General features: G+C 45.6%; 1 protein-coding gene across 4 annotated transcripts; it reads left to right on the top strand.

Moving 5' to 3' along the window:
* The first annotated feature begins 1,706 nt into the window (after window positions 1-1,706).
* NIT2 (nitrilase family member 2) lies at window positions 1,707-22,646 on the top strand. Of its 4 annotated transcripts, none has more exons than XM_070368394.1 (10): window positions 1,707-2,124; window positions 7,714-7,832; window positions 9,348-9,487; window positions 10,888-10,976; window positions 15,356-15,449; window positions 15,960-16,034; window positions 17,103-17,181; window positions 18,844-18,942; window positions 21,791-21,846; window positions 22,186-22,646. In XM_070368394.1, the coding sequence occupies exons 3-10, from the start codon at window positions 9,367-9,369 to the stop codon at window positions 22,275-22,277; spliced, it is 705 nt and encodes a 234-aa protein (XP_070224495.1). In that variant the 5' UTR covers window positions 1,707-2,124; window positions 7,714-7,832; window positions 9,348-9,366; the 3' UTR covers window positions 22,278-22,646. The 4 variants fall into 4 exon arrangements, with proteins under 4 accessions (XP_070224495.1, XP_005890110.1, XP_070224486.1 ...); XM_005890048.3 differs by lacking the exon at window positions 1,707-2,124 and adding an exon at window positions 2,638-2,791 and having other exon boundaries at window positions 9,348-9,468; XM_070368385.1 differs by lacking the exon at window positions 1,707-2,124 and adding an exon at window positions 3,497-3,591.
* Window positions 22,647-22,839: the final 193 nt, after the last annotated feature.

Consider the following 22,839-nt stretch of genomic DNA (forward strand, 5'->3'; position numbering starts at 1 on the left):
GAGGTTATCGATATGGAGCCTCAGTAGACCATAAGAATAGCAGAATTTGGTGGTTGGTAGTTCAGCTGGTAAAGAACCCATTTGCAATCGGAGACCCAGTTCGATTCCTGGGTTGGGAAGTTCCCCTGGAGAAGGGATAGGCTTCCCACTGCAATATGTTTGGGCTTCCCTGGTGGCTCAGATGGTAAAGAATCTGCCTGCAATGTGGGATTCCTGGGTTCTATCCCTGGGTTGGAAAGATCTCCAGGAAGAGGGCATGGCAATCTACTCCAGTATTCTTACCTGGAGAATCCCCATGGTCAGAGGAGCCTGGCGGGCTACAGTTCATGGGATCACAAAGAGACACGATTGAGCGACTAAACACACAGCACATAGAGTTAGAAGGTTATTAAAGATCTTCCTGCTGCAAAGCCAAGTCCAGTTAGTCTGTTAAAGCTTCAAAAACCCCATAGTTACTAAGAACATATTTTCTTTTTTGCTGATCATTTTCAAGTCAGACATTCTGACGCTTCATCCCTAAATACTTCAGCATGCATGTTCTCAGATGAAGACTGTTCGGCATAATCACAGTTTTCACATAAAAGTCATTAAAGCAACAAATATCCAGTTCATACTGAAATAAATGTCCCTTAATTGTCCTCAAAATGTTTTTTATAGTATCCTTTTAGAAACTAAGATATATTTCAATATAATTTGAACTATTCCAGACCACAAAGGGTAGCAAATTGGGCTTCTCTGGTGGCTCAGTGGTGAAGAGTACACCTGCCAGTGCAGGGGACACCTGTTCAATCCCTGATCTGGGAAGATCCCACATGCCATGGAGCAACTGAGCTGTGTGCCATAATTATTGAGCCTTAAAGCCTGGGACCCACAGCTACTGAAGACCCTGCACCCTAGAGCCAGTGCTCCACAACAAGAGAAGCCAGGACAATGAGAAGCCAGCACACCGAAACAAGTGAGTAGCCCCACTCGCTGCAACCAGAGAAAAGCCTGTGCAGCAACTAAGATCCAGGACAGCCAAAAATAAATTATTTAAAAAAATTTTTAAAGGGTAGCAAATTTTTGTTTTATTACTTTTTGATTCCCCGAATTTGACAAAAGCACAAACAAATTAAAAATCAATTCTAATAAAAGCAAATATCCTAAAACAGTATTAGCAGATTTCAGCATATTCAGTTTAGTCGCGCCATCATATCTGACTCTCTGCGACACCATGGGCTGCAGCATGCCAGGCCTCCCTGTCCATCACCAACTCCCGGAGTCCACCCAAATCCATGTCCATTGAGTCGGTGATGCCATCCAACCATCTCATCCTCTGTCGTCCCCTTCTCCTTCTCCCTTCAGTCTTTGCCAGCATCAGGGTCTTTTCAAATGAGTCAGCTCTTCTCATCAGGTGGCCAAGTACTGGAGTTTCAGCTTCAACATCAGTCCTTCCAATGAACACTCAGGACTGATCTTTTAGGATGGACTGGTTGGCTCTCCTTGCAGGACTGAACTGCTGTTGACGATATTCTGTCTGAACCTAGTTTCTCTTTTCCCCTCTTCTCATCACATAGCGGAGAAGGCAATAGCAACCCACTCCAGTACTCTTGCCTGGAAAATGCCATGGAAGGAGGAGCCTGGTAGGCTGCAGTCCATGGAGTCCCGAAGAGTCGGACACAACTGAGAGACTTCACTTTCACTTTTCATTTTCATGCATGGAGAAGGAAATGGCAACCTACTCCAATGTTCTTGCCTGGAGAATCCCAGGGACGGCAGAGCCTAGTGGGCTGCTGTCTATGGGGTCGCACAGAGTCGGACACGACTGAAGCGACTTAGCAGCAGCAGCAGGATCTCATAGCAGCCTTGTACTCCAAACCCAGAGTGCCTAAATCAACCAAGATAATTCTATACTCCTTTTGGGGACTTGTTCAAATCCCCCAAGGTAATCTGGTTAGATAGCATCACCAACTCATTAGACATGAATTTGAACAAACTCCAGGAGAGACGGGGACAGTGGAACTTGGCCTGCTCCAGTCCGTGGGGTCACAGAATCAGGGGACAGTGGAACGTGGCCTGCGGCAGTCCATGGGGTCACAGAATCGGCCACGAACAACTGAGCGACCGAACAACAATCAGTATAAGGTAAGGTAATCTCCCCTGGCCACAGAGGTGATTCAACTAGCAAGAGGTTCAATCCTTTCGTTTAGACTCGGAGAGATAGGTTGTTAAATAATTACTAGCACATCACCCCGATTTAGGTTGTCCCTTGCCTTTCGGTATCTGACTACAAGGATGTTACTGAAACAGCAAGAGATTAACAGGTATTTGAGGCCCGCTTGAAAGAGGACATGGAGAAGGCAATGGCACCCCACTCCAGTACTCGCTTGGAAAATACCATGGATGGAGGAGCCTGGTAGGCTGCAGTCCACGAGGTCGCTAAGAGTCGGACACGACTAAGCGACTTCACTTTCACTTTTCACTTTCATGTATTGGAGAAGGAAATGGCAACCCACTCCAGTGTTCTTGCCTGGAGAATCCCAGGGACGGGGGAGCCTGGTAGGAGGTCGTTTATGGGGTCACACAGAGTCGGACACGACTGAAGGTACTTAGCAGCAGCAGAAAGAAGACAACCTTTGAGCCCTGCCAAGAGGCCCAGGGGCGGGGCGGGGCGAGAGGCGGAGCATCGGGCGATGATGCCCCGCCCCCGGACGCGCCGCTTTGCCCCGCCCCTCGCGGCGCCGCCGCCTTGGCCCAGAGACCCGGGCTACGCCAACAGTATCTATGGTGCTTCCCGGCAGAGCCATGGCCAGTAAGTAGCGCCGCGGCCCAAGTTCGGGCCGGAGTAGAGGCTTCGGGTGTGACGCCAGCGGAGCGTCTCGCCCGTTCAGCCTCTCTCTCCATCTCCTGTCCCCGCCGCGCCCTTGGCCTTCTCTGCTCCGGTGGTCGTGGGGCTGTGGGCCCAAGCGGCGAGGGCGGTGGGCGCGGGCGGGGCGGGGAGGAGAAGGCCGCGGAGCGCAGCGCGGCGCACGCCGGGGACTCTGGGCTTCCGAACGGGCCAGCGGGGTCGCGGGAGCACCGGGTCAGCGCGCCGGAAGCGCCGGCTCCTTGCTCCCCGCCCCGCGGGCTCTTGTAATACGTGAGGCAGATTCCACGAGCATTCCGGGCCGGTCCGCTCCGCTCTAGATTCATCGGCGCGGGAAGGGTGCTTATTGCAAATGCAAATTCCGCACCCTCCCTGGTGGTCTTTCCTATTCCCTACCGCCACCCCCGCTCCACTACCCGAAGACTGTGCATTTTCACTAAAGCTTTCAGTATTTATGATACCTCAAGTGGGAGAGTCTGTCCCGTGGGATTCTTGGAGGTTGCTGCTAGTTTTAGATTGGTTTGAACTTGGGTTTTGCAAAGGTACCAACCCTGATTATTTGTGGTTTGAGCCCTGTCAGGTGAAAATGAAGCACGTGTTTGCTTTGACTGGGGCTTGTGTGGTAAGTGAACTCGTTAATTTGCTCCACAGTGCGCCCCCTTCACACCCACTGGGAAATGCTGCCTTCTCTTGAACAACAACAAAAACGGGCAGTTTGTTTCTGCACCTGGACCTTGAACTTTCAGGTTAGGTATTAACATGTTTCTTGGGGGCTTCCCAGGTGGCTCAGTGGTAAAAGAATCCACCTGCCTATGTAGGAGAAGCAGGTTTGATCCCTGGGTGGAAAAGATCCCCTGGAGAAGGAAATGGCAACTCACTTCAGTATTCTTGCCTGGGAAATCCCAGGGACAGAGGAGCCTTGTGGGCTACAGTCCATGGGGTCCATAGGGTCGGACACAGCTGAGCACGCATGTGTCACGTGCTGCTTACACATCCCCACTCAGGATCAGCCCCAGGGATGAGGTTCTGGCTGTGTTCCCAAGTCTGTGCCTGATTCTTTTAGACGAGGCAGTAGAGTGCTCTGGGCTTAAAAAGTCTGGAGACCTGGATTATTACAGGGTTGGCGCAGCCCATGTCAACAGGTCATTTGATCGCTTTGGACCTCAGTTTCCCTTCTTTAAAATGAACATAAACTGTTCCTTCTGAGGTCTTGTGAGGCTCTCTCAAGGTGATAGTGTTTGTGGAAGTGCTCTCTCTTTTTCATTTCAACATCCTGGAGTGCAGTGCAAGCTGGTGCCTGAGTGAACCTCCAGGATTGGAGTATAGAAGTCCTTTTACACACCTCCTTCTGAGTGTGACTGTATCTTTCAGAAGAGACTAATGAACTTAAGAGGTGTGGTTCTTGGTAGGGTTGAGGGCAGCGTTGATCTGACTCCGTTGAGGAGTGTTTTCAAGTTACCTGACTTCCCCCACCCACCCAGAAACAAACATGGTGCCCCTCTTGTCTGCAGTCCAGATTTTGGCTTGATTGTGGCTGTGCCAGTTACTTTTTGGACTGGTTTCTTGCACCTTTCCGTCTGCAAGCCTCTTATTTATTCATCTACAAAATACTGCTAACGATAACCCACAGATGCTTATATGTGTAAAAGACCTGCACGTTCCCTATGCTGTTTCCCTGTTGGTCTCTTCGCTTAAGATATTTATCCTTCCCCTTGGTGAGTCCTTGATTGTTAGATTACAGTGAATATTAGTATAGCCAGGGACATGAACTATTCATTGTAATCTAACAATCAAGGATTAGTATAGTATAGCCAGGGGCCTGATGACTTCCCTGTAGCTCAGATGGTAAAGTATCTGCTTGTAATGCAGGAAACTTGGGTTCAGTCCCTGGGTGGGAATATCCTCTGGAGAAGGAAATGGCAACCCACTCCAGTATTGTTGCCTGGAAAATCCCACGGACAGAGGACCCTGGCGGGCTATAGTCTGTGGGTGTTGCAAAGAGATGGGCACTACTGAGTGACTAACTACCACTAGGGACCTGAAAATGAGAAGTGTGTTCATTTGCAGTTGAGATGAAGTGACTTGTATCTCATCCTCTGCCTCAAGGAACTCCCCAGCCGTGGAACTGTCCTGCCTTGGCCCCTCTATGGAGTGGGTGTTTTGCACGATGTCAGCCAGTCCCCACCCTGGTCCTGGACAGCTTCCTTCCCGGGTGGGAGCGGGGAGAGGAAGCCATCAGAGAGCCCTGGGGGATCTCAGCTTACCCTCCCTCAGAAGTGGAGACAAAGCCCCACCTCTCCGTTACAGTGGAGACTTGATGGGATGTTCTGTGATGTTCTGGTGACAGCTCAGGCTGTTTGCCCCAAAGTAATCATCCCAGCTTTTGTTTTCATCCATTCTTTAAAACTATTTGACAAGCTGCGTTCCAGGTTCAGTTTAGTTCTTCTCATTGTATTTAGGAGAAACCAAGGAATGGACATCAAGGCTGTATATTGTCACCCTGCTTATTTAACTTCTATGCAGAGTACCTCATGCAAAATGCTGGGCTGGATGAAGCAGAAGTTGGAATCAAGATTGCTGGGAGAAGTATCAATAACCTCAGATATGCAGATGATAACACCCTTATGGCAGAAAGCGAAGAGAAACTAAAGAGCCTGTTGATGAAGGTGAAAGAGGAGAGTGAAAAAATTGATTTAAAACTCAGCATTCAAAAAACTATGATCATGGCATCCAGCCCCATCAGTTCATGGCAAATAAATGGGGAAACAATGGAAACAGTGACAGACTTTATTTTCTTGGGCTGCAAAAGCACCACAGATGGTAACTGCAGCCATGAAATTAAAAGACGCTTGCTCCTTGGAAAAAAAGGTATGACAAACTTAGCATGTTAAAAAACAGAGACATTACTTTGCCAACAAACATCCAAATAGTCAGAGTTATGGTTTTTCCAGTAGTTATGCATGGATTTGATAGTTGGACCATAAAGAAGGCTGAGTGCCTAAGAATTGATGCTTGTGAACTGTGGTTTTGAAGAAGACTCTTGAGAGTCCTGTGGACTACAAGGAGATCAAACCAGTCCATCCTAAAGGAAATCAATCCCGAATATTCATTGGAAGGACTGATGCTGAGGCTGAAGCTCTAATACTTTGGCCACCTGATGTGAAGAGCTGACTCACTGGAAAAGACCCTGGTGCTGGAAAAGATTGAAGGCAGGAGGAGAAGGGGACGACAGAGGATGAGATGGCTGGGTGGCATCACTGACTCAATGGACATGAGTTTGAGCAAGCTCTGGGAGTTGGTGATGGACAGAGAAGCCTGGCGTGCTGCAGTGCATGGGTTTGCAAAGAGTTGGACAAGACTGAGCGACTGAATGACAACAACAACAAGAAGGAATGGACATCTAGTTTTCCTATTTTTAGGATTAACCCCGAGCCAAACAGGTCTTCATCAAAGGCCAGGGTCTGTCAATGTTGCTTCTCTGGGGACATTTTTACAGGTGCAGGAGAAACACCCAGAGAGAGAAGTCACTAAGGGTGGAATTTTAGACTCTACAGCAGAGTTGGGGTAGGGAAGCAAGGCCAGGCCAATTAACTTCCAGATAATTTCAGAAGTTTTGCAGAGCTTTGTGGGTTATGACATGGTTGGGAACCTTTAATGTAGCCTTCTATCAAGACCACAAGCAGAAACTGTGTCAGTAAGTGTCCAGGCGGGACTTGGAAACCACACTAGTCAGTTGAACAGGAAAAAATTTATCTAGAGGACTATTAACCAGTAAAGATGATTATGGCAAGGGCTAAGAGAGCTCTACAGGAAAAGCAAGTGTCGGATGTGGTGACAACCTCAAGAAAGAAATAAGCCTGGAGGAACCGGTGACCTTCTTGCCCCAAGGCTGACAGCAGGTTTGCTTGGCGGGACTGGTTGTGTGATTTGTGGGACTCAGTCTCCAATGAAAATGTGGGGCCCCTTGTTCAGACAGCAGGAAGAAGTGCTGTTTGGTTTTCCTTCCACAGTGTTTCAGTCTCTAGTGGTATGTTTCATTTGCTACTTAATGGTGTGCTTCTCTGGACACCGGGAGATTCGTGGGGTGAGTGCAGGTCCTCCCAGGGTTCCTCTCTGTGGCACATGTGCAGCCCATCGGCTGCCAGCCTCCCCGTCCCCCAGTGGCTGGACCAGTGCACTGTGTCCCAGCAGGCGATGGGGAAGCTGAGCTAGGTGTGTCTGCTTCCTTCTGGCTCACGGTGGGGCGGGGACTGCCAGAGAGACTTCACCTGCTGTGCTGGAAGGTGCTCAGCACCTGGCTGAGAATGGACTGGGGCCTGAGGTCGCATGATAAGAGATAGTTCCCTAGTCAAGCCCAGTCTCCTCTCTCCTAAGGGAGAGGCTGGCCCTGCTGGCTTCACTTCAGATTCTTGTGCCTGGAGCAGGCTTTGCTCACACTATGGCTCTGTCTCAAGGTTGTTCAACCCCAGCATTGTTGACATTTGCCGCTGTTGTTTTAGTCAGTAAGTTGTGTCTGACTCCTTGCAACCCTATGGACCGTAGCCTGCCAGGCTCCTCTGTTCATGGGATTCTCCAGGCAAGAATACTGGAGTGAGATGCCCTGCCCTCCTCTAAGGAATCTTTCCAACCCAGGGTGGATAATTCTTTGTCATCAGGGACTGTCGTATGCCTTGTGGCATGTTTGGCAGTGTCCCTGACCTCTGCCCACTAAATGCCAATAGCACACCAGCAGTCGTGACCATTAGTAGTGTCTCTAGACGCTGCCACATGTCTTGGGGGTCTGACTTACCCTCCATTAAAAACAGCTGCTCTATCTGAGTCAGCAGTCAGATCTTCTGACCGCTTCTCTCTTTTGTCTTCCTCCTCAGCTTTCCGCTTGGCCCTCATCCAGCTTCAGGTTTCTTCCATCAAGTCAGAGAACCTCACTCGAGCCTGTGGCCTCATCCGGGAGGCATCGAAGCAAGGAGCCCAGATAGTCTCCCTGCCAGTAAGTCTGGGGTGGCCACCCCTTTCTGAGCACTGTTGTCCCGGTAGTGTGGTGTCTGCTCATTCTGGGTCTTAGGGGCCAGCAGGGTCCCTTTGGACCCCAGGATGGTTCCTCATCTGTATGGAAGATGACCTAGCAAGGATCTTTGTGATAGGACGTGCCAGCTTGGTGACAGGTCTTTAACTTTAGTTCACCTGCTCAGTTCAGAAGCCCAGGAGTCAGAGGGACTTACCTAAATCCAAAATACTCAGTGCCTCAGGCACTTACCTTCTCTGCTTGCATAGTCTAGTCTTCACGAGACCAGAACATTGATTTTAGCGCTGAGCTTCCGACATTTTAAAAACATTGTTGAAAATTGTTAAACACTTAGGAAGCCTGTAGTATGTAGTGAGCCAAAGGATGCTGCATCAGTGTGCTAGGTGACCTGTTTAAGATAGAATCAGCTGAAGATGGGGCCACATTTGTTTGTCAGCAAGTACAGGGTCAGCCCCACGGACAGTCCCACATTGGTCAGAAGATGCACCTATCGGCCCCTTCTGCTGGCAGAGGCCTGCAGGGGTGAGTGGTGGAACTATTCCTGACCGTCCCCGACCTCGCGGTGGGGTGGGGGCAGCCCTCAGCAAGCCCTGGAGACTCTTCAGGGCTAGCTTGTATTGATATTCTAGGCTCTGGGCCATTTACCAGGGAGGCCAGTGAGTAGGAGTCTTCAGCAGGGGCACTTGAGATCTTAATGTCACTCCAGTCATGGGACTCATCTCTCCTTGTATCCAGTAATGGCCTCTTGTCGGTTTAGGCTGCTGGGGGTCAGAGCCTAAAAGCCAGGAGTGAAAGCACTTGAATTCTGCATGTGTCCCCTGCTAAAGTATCTTCTACAAGTTGGTGATCCTCGATCTTGAGTTTCCTAGCACAGACAAGCAGTCTCAGTGAATGTAAATGAATGAACTGGAGGTGAAATGCATGAGTTTTCTTTTATCACAGAGCTGTTGAGACACATTCAGGGGAGTGAGAGAGTTTGCAGGATCAGAATGGTGGCACTGGAAGGGAGCTTGGAAACATCCCTCGTGTATCCCGTATACGTGAGGAAATGTCTTAACCTCGGTGGGTTTCACGGCTTCTGTATTTTTGAAAAACATAGGCTTTATTGCTTTACATAGCTAATAATATAGTTTTGAGAGTCTGGATTCATCTTAACACCCCCAATCCTGTGAGCAAGCCCAGTGGTAGTGGGTCCCGGGTGCCCGACGCTGTGGAGGCGTGGTTCTGTGGACTCAGGGAGAGACAAGTGCAGCTTTTTGCCAAGGTGACCAGCATCCGATTGAGCACACTGACTCCAGCCCCATCTGAGCCTGGGGCCGAATCCTGTCTGTGGCCACAGGCTCTTTAGCCTCAGATGTCTGTGTTTTTCTTATCAGTTGTATTTTTTTACCTCTTTGAGAACTATGTCTTTTTACAGCAGAACTTTAAAATAAGTCGGGTTCCCCCCCCCATCTTTTTTCTCTTCCAACATTATTCTAGGAATGCTTTAATTCTCCATATGGCACAAAATATTTTCCTGATTATGCAGAGAAAATTCCTGGTGACTCCACACAGAAGCTTTCTGAAGTGGCAAAGGAGTGCAGCATGTATGTCATTGGAGGTAACTTCCTACCCGCAAGGTATAATGGCCTAAACATTAAAAACATCTGAGAAACTATTGTTACATTTGAACCATGGAATACAAATTAGCTATAGAAAACAATGAGGTAGATCTGTCTATGCAGGATTGTGGAAGGATCTTTAAGACACACTTTGTTTGGTGGAAAAAGAGCAAGTTTGGTATGAAATGAACAGGTCCTTCCCTATAGATTAATGATCCACATAAAAGACTGTGTATGTTTATATGTTTATATATTTTATATGTATATTTTTATATGTATTTATATATTAAGGCATAGTGAATATTGTACAAGGACACACACCAAATTGCTGAAAATTTTCTCTGGGGGTACAAGGGCAGGTGGAAATGTGGAAGGAGAAACTATATCTGAAAGTCTTTAATACAGTGTTAAGACTTTCTTTTTATTTCCCCCAGAAAGAGACCGCTGACATCAAAGGTAGCTTAGAGTTTTAGGCTTAGTGAAGTAAGTCAGAGAAAGACAAATTCTTTATGCTGTCATTTACATGTAGGATCTAAAACAAGAAAACAAACGAATGTATGTAATAAAAGAGAAACAGACTCACAGAACAAACTCGTGGCTACTGTGGGGAGAGGGACGAGGGGAGGGGGAGTTAGGGATGGACAAGATCGAAACAACTATGTATAAAATAAATAAGTAACAAGGATATATTGTGCAGCACAGAGAAATAAAACCATTGTTTTGTAATAATCTTAAATTGAGTGCAACCTAAAAAAAGATTGAATCATGTTGCATGTCTGAAACTAGTGTAATATTATAAATCAACTATAATTTTTTAAAAGTAGCTTTATTTATGTGGCTTGTTTAAATAAAAATGTTTTATTTGTTTACATAAAAATACAGTAAAACTCTTTAATGCAATAAAATTATTTCTGTATTCTGATACAGTGAGAATTAGAAATAAATAAGGGGTGGAGAAAAGAGGACAGAGCAGAGATAGAACTACAGGCACCATATTTAGTGATGGAAAGACTGGCATACCTTCCCACCTCAAGGCCTTTTTGGATACAGTTATGTTGCAGGACCTGGCGGATTTAAGTTGCGCAACTGTGAATTCCCTATGTTGCACTAATGCTTCAGGTTAAGTGTTGCTCAAGAGCAAAGCTGAATTGAAAAATAGTTTGATTAGTTTTGAAACCTTTCTTTGGCCTCTGACTTAATTACATTTCACCCACACTCTGAAATTGGTCTCTGAAAAATCGTATTCAAGGAGAAAAGAATCATGATTAAATAACCCTTAGGAGACAGTAAACTTTACTGTTGGACCCGAGAAGATGGTAAACTGTAACAAGCCTTTGTCCTGTTATAAAAGAATGCTTCATTCAGAATGTTTTCTGTGTCTCTCTGTGTCTCTTTCTGTGTTTCTTTCTCAACAAAAGGGTCCATTCCTGAAAAGGATGCTGGGAAATTATATAACACCTGCGCCGTGTTTGGGCCTGATGGAACTTTACTGGTAAAGCACAGAAAGGTCAGTAGAGAATGTGGCAATTCTCACTGCCTCTTGAGAATTTGCTCTGAAGTTCCCAGTACCCATCCTGTGGTACACACACCAGGCATTGGATTAGTTGGCACAGGTGGTTATACCTGGCTATTGGCCTGCTGATATAAATTGTAGACTCAGCCTATCAATTTTGGTCAAGGAAAAACCTACAAGAATTTGGATTAGGATGGTATCCCTGGTGGCTCAGATGGTAAGTGTCTGCCTACAGTGTGGGAGACCTGGGTTCGATCCCTGGGTTAGGAAGATCCTCTGGAGAATGAAATGGCAACCCACTCCAGTACTCTTGCCTGGAAAATCTCATGGACAGAGGAGCATAGTATGCTATAGTCCATGGGGTCGCAAAGAGTTGGACACCACTGAGTGACTTCACTTCACTTCAAACATATAGTGATCACTTTGGGGAGAGTTGATATCTTTGCAGTGGTAATGCATGCATATACACTTAGGATTGTTAAGTCTTCTTGGTAAATTGATCCTTTTCTCATTATGATATGTCCTTTTTTTCTGGTATACTGATTGTCTTGACGTTTATCTCTGATATTAGTAAAGCCACTGTAGCCTTCTTCTAATTACTGTTTGGTACATCTTTTTCTAATCTTTTATTTTCAGTCTGTATGTCTCTTTATATATAAATGCTTCTTTTGCAGACAGCATGTAGTTGGGTCTTGCTTTTTTTCATTCTGACAATCTTTGCCTTTTCACTGGAGTGGTCACTCTATATTTAATGTAATTATTGCTATGATTGGATTTTAAGCACGTAGACATTGAATTACTGTTTCCCTTTGTTCCTCTTGCCTGCGTTCTTTTGAGTTGAGTAGTAGTTTGCTTTTCTTTCCCTAAGTTGTTGCCCTAAGAATTACAGTATACACACTTTATCTTGTCATAGGCTTCTTAGTTAATAATCTGTTTCTTCATGTGAAATTTAAGAACCTTGCAGTTGTATCGGTCCATTCTTTATGCTGTGGTTGTCATGCATATTGCATCTATATACATTATAAATACCACAAAATACTAATTTTTAATTTCAGTAGTCACTTGTATTTTAAAGAAATTAAGAGAAATATTTCATGTTTACCTCACCGTTTACCATTTCTGGTTATTTTCTTTTCTTCCTGAAGACCTTAGTTCTGTCTGGTATGTTTACCATCAAACAAAAAGACCTCCTTTAGCATTTTGAAGTGAGCATCTGCTAGATATGAATTCTCTTAGCTTTATTTATGAATATATCTTTACTTTGCCATTTTTTAAAAGATATTTTTGATGTGGACTGTTTTTTAAAATCTTTTTGAATTTGTTGCAGTATAGCTTCTGTTGCTTATGTTTTGGTCTTTTGGCCAAAAGGCATGTGGGGTTTTAGCTCCCTGACCAGGGTCGAACCCCTGCCCCCTGCAGTGGAAGGGGCAGTCTTAGTCACTGGACCGGCAGGGAGTCTCTGCCTTCATTCTTAAAAGATGTTTTTGGTGGAATAGAATTCTGGGTTGACACTTTTCTTTTTTTCCTCAGATGTTTGAGAGACATTATTCATTATTCACTTATCTTCTAGCCTCTTTTTTTCCCCCTGATACAAAGTTAGTAGGGGTTCCCTACTAACCCCTGGGTAAAAGAATCCGCTTGCCAGTGCGGGAGATATTGGTTTGATCCCTGGGTTGGGAAGATCCCCCAGAGGAGGGCATGGTGACCGACTCCAGTATTCTTGCCTGGAGAATCCCATGGACAGAGGAGCCTGGTGGGCTGCAGTCCATGGGGCTACAAAGAGTCAGATATGACTGAAGCAACCGAGCATGCACACACTCATGAAGTAAGTGGTAATTTGTATTGTTCTCCTGCATGTAATTCATGTTTTTCTCTCCCTGCCTTCAAGGTTTTTTCATAATCTTTGGTTCTCAGAATTTTGACTCTCATATTCCTGATACGAGGTTTTTTTTTTTTTTGTATTTGTCCTGCTTTGTGTTTCTTTAATCTGTAAATTTAATTTCTCGCTATATTTGGGAAACTTGGGAGCATTAAATATAGAGTGACCACTCTAGTTAAAAGGCAGAGATTGTTAGAATGAAATATTCAAGAAATATTAAATATTTTTCTGTCCCATTCTCTTCTTACGGGACTCCAATTTGGATACTGTTCACCAAACGCGGTCACCAAGGCTGTGGTTTTTTATTTTTATTTTTCAAACAAAAATTTTGTCTTTTTCAGATTGCATGTTTTCCATTGATTTTTTATGTTCACTGAGGCTTCTGTAATCTCCCTTCTCCTGTAATCCAGTGAAATTTTTAAAAATTTCAGATGTTGAATTTTTCATTTCTCAAATTTTTATTTCATTCTCTTTTTACAGCTTTTATTCTCTGCTGTGTTTCCTCTTTGTTTATTTGTTAAGAGCATCTATTTCTTTACTTTGCTGAGGTTAGTTTCAGTAGCTGCTTTATTGTCTTTGGTAGTGATCACATCTGGGTCTTCCTGGGTCTGCTCCATTGCTGCTTTTTCTCCAAGAGTTTGGGACACACATACCTTTGTGTGTCCAGTTTTTTGGATTGTATATTGGATTATATGTTGTTGAGACTCTAACTTCTGTTGCGTTCGCCCGAAAAGTGTTGAGTGTTTTATTTGAGCAGGTAGGTAGTTGGGGCATACTCACAGACCAGACTCTTCCTTGGTGAGGTGGGTGGCAACCGCAGCTGCTCTGCCTGTTGCAAAGTTTAGCTTTAGCTGGGCTGCTCAGAGTCTGCCCCACACATCTTTAGTGCATTGCTTAGTCAGGGATTTGGACAGGTTTTATATGTAAAATGTAGGGCTCTTCTTCTGCTTTCTCCTTTTCAGTGTTCCCCCTCACTTTCCAGCTGCTGTGAAGCTCTGTCCTTTGGTTCCTTGGCTGGTGTGTTGGTGGGTAGTTGTGACCACCACTCGCAGCCACAGCTGGGCCTTGCTTCCAAATGAAAGTTGTAAACAAGTGGGAAACACCCAGCACTAGGTCCTGTCTTCCGGAAGTTGACTTCTCTCTAATTTTTGCCTGATTTTGATTATTGTCAAGTGCTTTTAAGTAGTTGTATTTTTTGTTTTGTTTTGTCCAGAGCTCAGGGTTACCTGTGAGAAAGCTGGTCCTTTAGGAACCACTCTGCCGTGACTGGAAACAGACCCAGCACTGGGCTATGACAATTGAGTTTTCCAGTTCATGAATATATTTCTCTTTGCATTTTCTTAGGCTTTCTTTAATTTCTCTCAAAGTTTTTTAGATAGTTTTTTGGATATAGTCTTATATCATTTACTAGATTTATTCCTAAATGGTATTTCTGATGTCCTTTCATTTTCTGATTCTTGCTAGTATATAGACGTACAGCACATTTTTAAAATATTGACCTTGTATATAATACCTTTGCTTAAACTCATTCATTCTAATAATTCACCTGTGTATGTCCTTTGACATTCCTTAGGTACACAATTATCTGAGAATAATGGCTTTTAATTTTTTCTTTCTAATCTTTACCCTTTGTATTCTTTTCCTTCGCCTTATTGCTTTGGTTAGGACCTCTGGTACAGTGTGGAATAGCAGGTATACTTACCTTGTTTCTGATCTCAACAGGAGAAGGGTTTTAATGTTTCACCTTTAAATAGGTTTCTTTAGATTTTTTTTTTTTTGCAGATTCTCTTTATTAAAGGGGTTCCCATGCTAGAAGAGTTTTTCTCTTTTATTTTTTAAATTAGAATGTTGTTCAGTGACTCAGTCGTGTCCAACTCTCTGACCCCATAGACTGCAGCGTGCCAGGCTTAAATAAGAATGGATGTAGAAATTTACCAAATGTTCATTATACACCTCTTAGGATGATCATGTGACTTTTCTCTCTTATTATGTTCATGTGGTAAGTCACTTTGGTTTTTCAAATGTTCAGTCACATTTGTTTTCTTTGAATAAATCCAATTTGGAAGTTACTTTTTAATATATTGCTGCATTGGGTTTGGAGAACTACCTATTTTTGAGCACTCGCCCACTCTCTACCTCTCCTTGCCAACGTGTCAGTTTGATTCTGATTCTGAGAAGTCTTCATTTAGCATTTATATTGAGTAAAAAAAGCGGCATATAAATTACTTTCCGTAAGAAATCTAGACGTTGATCTGCACACCACCAAGGGAAGAAGGACCGTACAAACTGTAGCAGCATTCCTCCAGTCCCCTGTGTTAGAAGTCATTTTCATAGGATGTCAGCAGCTTGCGGGGTGGGTTGTGGGCAGGTTGGCGCTGCCCTTTGTACAAGTGATCTTAGAACACCCCCTTGGCTGGCCATGGAAAGGTGTGTGTTATTACTGCCATGAGCCCTGCTAGAAAGGAGGTAACCAAATCCTTTCTTTGTGATGCAGCTCCATCTGTTTGACATTGATGTTCCTGGGAAAATCACATTTCAAGAATCTGAAACATTGAGTCCTGGTGATAGTTTCTCCTCGTTTGATACTCGTACGTACCAGATAAATTCACCTCTTCTAGCAGTACCAGTAGAGGAAGATCAGGTAGTCCCTTGTTTTTCATGATGTTGCTTTCCAACTTCTTTACAAAACCTGTCTGGAAGGCCAGGGGGAGAAGGGCGGAGAATGGTCAGAGATCTAGAAAGTGGGGGATTTAATGGAGAACTAAGGGTTTGACATGATTGTGCTTTTCCAGTGGTCACAGCCTTTATTAGTGTGATAGCTTCCAGCCTGTACCTATTAGGCCATGACTGAACACCTCCCACTTAGATAAGAAACATTTATTAATAATTAGAGTGAATTTCTCATTTCTGCTCTACTGATGTAAATGATGTTCTCACGAGGCAGAATCCACGCAGGAGCAAACTTACATGTTCTCTGTCCACGGGCCCTGCGTGAATGTACTCCCGTCAGTGTCCTGTGACCATTGGATCTTGGAGACTTTCCCTGGCCGCACCTGCTTCAGGAGATTAACTTTGTACATTTTCTGTTTGGAGAACAGCTTACTGCAGGGTGGGCCTGGGTATCTGCTATGACATCCGCTTCGCAGAGCTGGCGCAGATCTATGCACAGAGAGGTGAGGCCGCCTTGGGTTAGGTCATGTAGATGCTCGGAGATTGATTGGCTCTGGGCTTTGTGGGTGGAGGGGATCATTGGTCAGAAAACCTGGAGGAGGTCTTAAGCTCCGCGTCTGTGTGAGTTCTCAGACTACTTCTGGGAATGGGCAGTGTGGTTTTCTGGAGGTTGTAGTTTAACACACCACACAGCTAAGGCAGGAGCCACATTCCTAAACTAAACGTCTGCTCTGCCGTTGGAGCCCTTCCGGCCACTGTGTTTGGAGAGGCACTGGGGCCCCAGTAGTAGGTCTGCCTGCACGTGGCTTGCACCACTCACTAGCCCTAGATGTTGGGAACAGCAAAAAGGCAGTCAGCGCCACTGTGGTCCAGAGGACCATCCTGCCGACCGAGAAGCACAAGTCAGATGAGAAGCCCTGGGTTCTGGTTCCAGCTCTGCCCCTTAGTTGGCACAGTGCTTTGGGTAAATTAATCTCTGGAGAACTGTGGGTCTAAGTTTTCTCATAGGAAAGCTGTGAGGATTACAGACAGAGAACTTACGAAGGTCCTCTTATGATACTCAACAATACTAGCATCCTTACTAGACTGCCAGAGGTACTCTGACTCTAGTTTGTCTGTCACTATAAAGTGAACTGGGTGCAGACAGTTTGACACCCTGCTCAGCAAAAGGTGGAGGCGCAAGGGCTCCAGGTTGGCTGTTTCAGTTGAGTCTTAGCTGGAAGAAGTAGAGCAATTAGTCTTCTCCTCCTTTCAGTTGATGAACATCACAAAACATGGTCCTTGACCCTGGGAGCTGTCCACATGGTGCTGAGAGAAGTCTGAATGACAGATTCTCCATGTTTTTCAAGCAAAGTCACCTTTGCTTGAAAAGTGGTTGTCAGGATCACTGTACTTGTGTGTGTGTGTTGCGTGTGTGTCTCTAGAGGAATTCACAGCCATTTGTAACACTGATGAATCTATTCACGTTGGGGGAGTTTGAGTTTGGTCCCCACTAGGTAAGGAGCAGAGGGAGGGCTAATGTGGTTGGGTGTTCACCTGCATCCCTCTTCTTTGGCTTTTCTTGCCCCAAGGCTGCCAGCTATTGGTATATCCTGGAGCTTTTAATCTGACCACCGGGCCAGCCCACTGGGAGTTGCTTCAGCGAGGCCGGTAAGAAAGCATCTCCGTGTTTCTCTGCGAAAACGTTTGCGGTTTGGTGGAAGCATCAGCCTTCCCCGTATGGAATGCTGCCTCTGACTCAGGCTGCCCTGGCACCCAGAGGCAGTTCCCAAAGGTGACTCTTTGTCTTCCAGTCCGAAAGGAGGGCTTCTGCTGTGGGCTCCTCAGAAGCCACAGCACCAGCCTTGTGGATTTTGAGGACTGATGTCTGCATTTCCAGGAGCATTCACCCATCAGGTGGGCAGTGATTTGATTTTCCTGTGTTCAGATAAGAATTTCTGTCTCTGATAGAGTTGCCAGAAGGTTTTACAGAGAATTGGAGACCCATGGAGTGTACATGGCTGGAGCCAAGGCAAAGGCAAGGGTTCTTTAGTCTGACAGCCCGGAGAGACTTGTGGTCACACTCAGCAGTCCTTGTGCTGTGTAGATTGGTGCTTACCCTCCTCCATCCTCCAGAGTTTCCTGCTAGTCTTGGTACTCTGCCAAGACACTTGTGATAAGTTCTTGTTCTTCTAACGTCTAAGTTCTGAGCATTGCGCATGGGACAGTTACTGTTTCCTTAGTCGCCTGAGGAGTGGTGAAGGGCAAATAGCAGAGGTGGGTGTAACATAGAAGGGAACAGGAATATGACTGTGAAGTGCTCTGCAAACCATGAAATGCTGCTCAGAAATGATGGGTTGTTCATGAAAAGATTTTTTTAATTGCGGTATTATATACTTACAGAAAAGTGTACTAGTTTTAAGTTTACAGATCAGTGAATTTTTACATATGGATTCACCTCTGATCAGGATCAAATCTAGAACATTTCTAGCCCCTTGGAATGCTCCCCTTTTCTCCTTCTCAATCAGTACTCTCCTCTCTCTGCCCAGGGATGGCCACTGTGCTCACATCTGGAGATGACAGTGATTTTTATTGGAAGGGGATGTAGGAGTGTTTGGCTGGTTGCATGATGGAAGGTGGTAGGGGTATGTGATCCCATGAGTATTAATAAATGCTGCTTTGTTGAAAGCAGGAAAAGCTGGAGAGAGCCTGGGATGACCTGGCACGAATCTGTTGTTTGAGCCCAGAGGGCTGTGGGTCAGGTGGCTTGGTGCAGCCGTGCTACCATCCGGTTCCTAGTTCTTGCCTAATTTGAGGTGATGGGACTGCCCCATTGGCATGGAAGGGCCCTGTAGCCCTGCCCGGGGTGTTGTTCCAGCGAGGCCAGTCCATTCTCTCTGGTCACCTGGGTTGCATGAACCAGAGAAGCTCTGCTCTTTACCTGTTACAGGTTGGCTCAGGCCAGCGTTTCTCACTGTGGTGCTATTGACACTTTGGAGGAAATGGCTCTTTGTTGTGGGCGCCGTCCTCTGTGTTGCAGGATGTTTGCAGCACCCCTGACTTCTACTCCTCGATGTCAGTAGCTATCCCTTGGTCAGAAATGTCTCCAGACACTGGCAGAAGTCCCCTGCTGGGCAAAATTGCCCCAGTGGAGAACTAGCTTGTGCAGCAAGGTCTTTTTTGAAGAAAGGGTTCTGTGGCTTTGAATGTTTCTTCCATGTCCGAGCTAGCCTGTCCTGTCCTAGTTTTTGAAAGAAGGGTCTGGACACTTAGGGTAAAAACGTCTCAGATCTGTACTGTATGACTTACCTCTTTTCTCTCCATTGACTACAGGGCTGTTGATAATCAGGTGTACGTGGCCACAGCATCTCCCGCCCGGGATGAAAAGGCCTCCTATGTTGCCTGGGGACACAGCACTGTTGTGAATCCTTGGTGAGTTGGCTCTGCAGGGACAGGCTCACTGAGCTGAGAGAGGTGGTGCTTGGGCAGGTGGGTTGTCTGATTCCCGGGTGGTCCTGCGCCTCCCTCCGCTGCTGTCTCCCCTCAGGCCTGCCAGGTCACTGGCTCTCTCTGTGGGAGGAGCTTCCACTTGAAAGCCATGCGAGAGAGAAATGGCTCAGCTCTCCTGACTGAGTGATTGGCCTCAGCCTTGTTCTGAGTTTCTGAGTGACGTTCATTGTCAACCAAACTTGGAAACGAGGCAGAAGTCACAGGTGGGTGGTTTTTTAGTAAAAGAGGCTCCCAAACTCTTGGCTTTGGGTTAAAATTTAGACTGGGTCACTGGACCTACGGCTGGAATGAGTTGAGGGTAAGGATTTTGCTCCCTGCATAACACTTAGAGGAGAGTGGAGGATGGGTTGAATTAAGAGGAACTGTGAACTTGTCCTCTGTGAGAGGGTAAAGCGTTCTATTACTTAGGGAAACCAGCACGGAAGTCTGCCCAGATACATACACAGCCGTATGGTAATAGACATGTCTTACCGGCATTTGTACAGTTCACATGGTACTTTCACACACATTGTCTCAATTTGAGCTCTCAAGGACTTATCTTTATTTAACCCAGTTAATAGATGGTAGACTTGAAGTTCACAGGATAAAGTGGCCAGAATTGGTGTTTGGATCCAAGACTTTTGAATTCAGAACTTAGATTTATTCCATACTACTTCTCAGTATGTCTGTATGATTACGACACACACACACATATGTGTTTCTAAAATTTCAGGATAAACATATCAGTAACAAGGCTGCAAAGGCTTACATGTCACTATGGGATTCCCAGAGTTCCTCTCTTCTGACTTTGTAGGACTCACAGATGAACGTGTGTGGTGGAGAAGGCCTTGGGAGATATGGCCAGTGGGAGATTCTCAGTGAGCCTCCTGTACATCAGGATCTGGGGTGCATTGGAAGGCTGGAAGGATCGAGTTGGCTTCAAAATTTTCTCAAACTTGACTTGGGTTCCTCTGTAGACGTTAGTGATCAGCTTACTGACCTTGTGGGTAGCTCTGCTCACCCAGCTGGTTCTCCTGGTGAACTCTTACTCATCAGGCTGGCTGCTTTTGACACAGTTGGTTACCTAAGATTTGCCTGTATTTCTTCCTTTGCAGAATTTCCCCCATTTGGTTGGGAGCTGTGTGGCTTTTTTGTCATTGTGATAGGTGCCTAGGGTTAACATAGAGATCTTTGCATGCCGGGGCAAATGGGGGAAAAATAGAAGAGACTAGAAAAGGATTCAGTTAAACGGCATTAATGATGATGCCTGTAGCTTACTGTGCCAAAAATCTGTGGCCCTAGATGGAACCAATTATTATATCAGATTGTTTGTTGTATTGGATCATTTTGTTTTGTGCTTTGGAAAAATTTCACAGATAAGGTTTTTTTAAATTACTGATTAATTTTTGGCCGTGCTGGGTCTTGGTTGCTGCACGCAGGCTTTCTCTAGTTGCGGCAGGTGGGGGCTGCTCTCGTGTTGTGGAGCACAGGCTTAGTAATTGTGGCACCTGGGCTTAGTTGCCCTGCAGCAGCGGGGATCTTCCTGGACCAGGGATTGAACCCGCATTCCCCACATTGGCAGGCAGTTTCTTAACCAGTGGACCATCAGGGAAGTCCCACAGCTATGTTTTTGAAGGCCTGTTTTGGGCCAAGAGACTCAGCACTGGAAATAGTTTTCCAAGTCAGCTTTTCCTCAGATTTTGTGGAGTGTTTTTGTTTCCAGTGTGGGGTTCCTGCTGGGGCATGGTTCTACCACTTCTACTCAGGCCTCAAAGGTTGAAATCTCTCCCTCCAAACCCAAAAGTCATTAACACAGGGATCCAAGGATCACAGACTTGAGGCCAGAGATCCAGGCAGACCCAAGCCTTCCCTCTCCATCTCCAGGGTTATGTAGCAGCCTTGGGAGGTGTGAAGAAACAGAGCTAGACTGCCCTTGGAAAGGGCTCTTGAATGTACTCACGACAGGGTGGAAGTAATAAATAATCTATAGTAGGAATAGGAAAGTTTTATTCAAGCCAAACTGAGGACTGTAGCCTAAGAGACAGCTTCTCAGATAGCTATGAGGAATTGTTCTGAAGAAGCATTGTTTGCAGCAGTTTTATATCTTATCAGAGCAAGGAACATCAAACACAACAGGTACCTTCCTTCAAGATTTCAAAAAAAAAAAAAAAAAAAGGTATTTTCTCACTATGTCCTCACAGAGCTCATATTTCCACTTTATAGATTAGGAAGTAGAGATTCGACATGGCTTGCCAGAAGACCAGTCAGCTACTTAAGTGGTTCAGTTCAGTACAGTTGATCAGTTGTGTCTGACTCTGCTACCCCATGGATTGCAGCATGCCAGGCCTCCCTGTTCATCACCAACTCCCAGAGTTTACTCAAACTCAGGTCCATCAAGTCAGTGATGCCATCCAACCATCTCATCCTCTGTCATCCCCTTCTCCTCCTGCCTTCAATCTTTCCCAGCATCAGGGTCTTTTCCAATGAGTCAGCTTTTTGCATGAGGTAGCCAAAGTATTGGAGTTTCAGCTTTAGCATCATTCCTTCCAATAAACACCCAGGACTGATCTCCTTTAGAATGGACTGGTTGGATCTCCTTGCAGTCCAAGGGACTCTCAAGAGTCTTCTCCAACACCATAGTTCAAAAGCATCATAGGAATTTATACCCGTATTTTCTTGTTTTAAAAACAGATTCCTTCCCATTTGGCCTGTGAGATAGGGCGGAAGAACAGAGATAGTAAATAACAGCAAGCATCAGGGAATTGACTCATTCTCCCCACATGTTTTTCAGGGGGGAGGTCCTTGCCAAAGCTGGCACTGAAGAGACGATCGTGTATGCAGATATAGGTAAGAGTCACTCTGGCCCAGTTTAGGTGTCTGGTGTCCCTAAGTGCCCTGAGGCCAGATTCTACAGCTGTAGAACACCGGGAGGGACTCCTTTATGCCTCGCCCTCCTCATTTATCCTTGTTCTCTGGCTAAGCCCTGGGCTCTGTCTCAGCCTGAGTTTTCTTGGTTTGGTTTGAAATGACACCAGGGGCAGTGCCAAGCTGAATGTGCCTCCAGACAAGGCCCATGAGTAAATTACTGGCTGGGGCTCTGGTTGTTTCTCTGCTGTTTGGAGAAGAAGTTCCTGTTGGCAAGTAAGGAATCACATCTACTAATAGTATACTTTTCTGTTTTTGCAGACCTGAAGAAGTTGGCTGAAATTCGCCAGCAAATCCCCATTTTTAGCCAGAAGCGATCAGACCTCTATGCAGTGGAAGCCAAAAAATCCTGATGTTTCCGACATGTCATGAAACAGGAAGATATGTTTCTACAGGATAATCAACAATCTTATGAATTCTTTAATGGAATTTTTTTTTTTTTTAAATAATTTCAGTCTTTTCCCTTCCTGAAAAGGGAAGCTCTGTTGGGATGATGGGGCTGATGCTGGTATTCTCCACACCATATAAAATGGTCAAAAAGGGCTGGCACTGAAGAACAGGAGGAGGGCGGGTGTGGCTCTAAATCTTCCATATTCAAGTTGTCTCAAGCAGTTATTAAAATATCAGATCCTGGTATTCTTGATGGTTGATCCACCTGTATATTTGTGTGGTGAACCTCTTACTTGATTGCTGGAGTTGGAATACATTATGCAGAAACCTTGGTCTTTGAGCAGCATCTTAATGTCACATTTTGGTCTGTGAGTGGTCTTTGAGCCGTTATCTTAATGTCACTTTTTGGTCTGTGAGTAACTGTGGGATGGATCCTTGGTGTTTGCTAGAGAAGATGGCAGCTCTGCCCTCCCTGGCACCCTTAGGGCTCTTCAAATTCAGGGAGGAGCTAAGGATTTAAGACCC

This window comes from Bos mutus, chromosome 1, assembly GCF_027580195.1.
Source record: "Bos mutus isolate GX-2022 chromosome 1, NWIPB_WYAK_1.1, whole genome shotgun sequence".
In the NCBI taxonomy this organism is placed as follows: Eukaryota; Metazoa; Chordata; class Mammalia; order Artiodactyla; family Bovidae; genus Bos; species Bos mutus.

Excerpts from the sequence above, each read along its gene's own strand:
- NIT2 (XM_005890048.3), top strand. The coding sequence starts at position 2,764 with ATGGTGCTTCCCGGCAGAGCCATGGCCA. Across the intron at positions 7,833-9,347 it reads CCCAGATAGTCTCCCTGCCA|GAATGCTTTAATTCTCCATA; the intron begins GTAAGTCTGGGG and ends ACATTATTCTAG. Across the intron at positions 17,182-18,843 it reads GAGTTGCTTCAGCGAGGCCG|GGCTGTTGATAATCAGGTGT; the intron begins GTAAGAAAGCAT and ends CATTGACTACAG.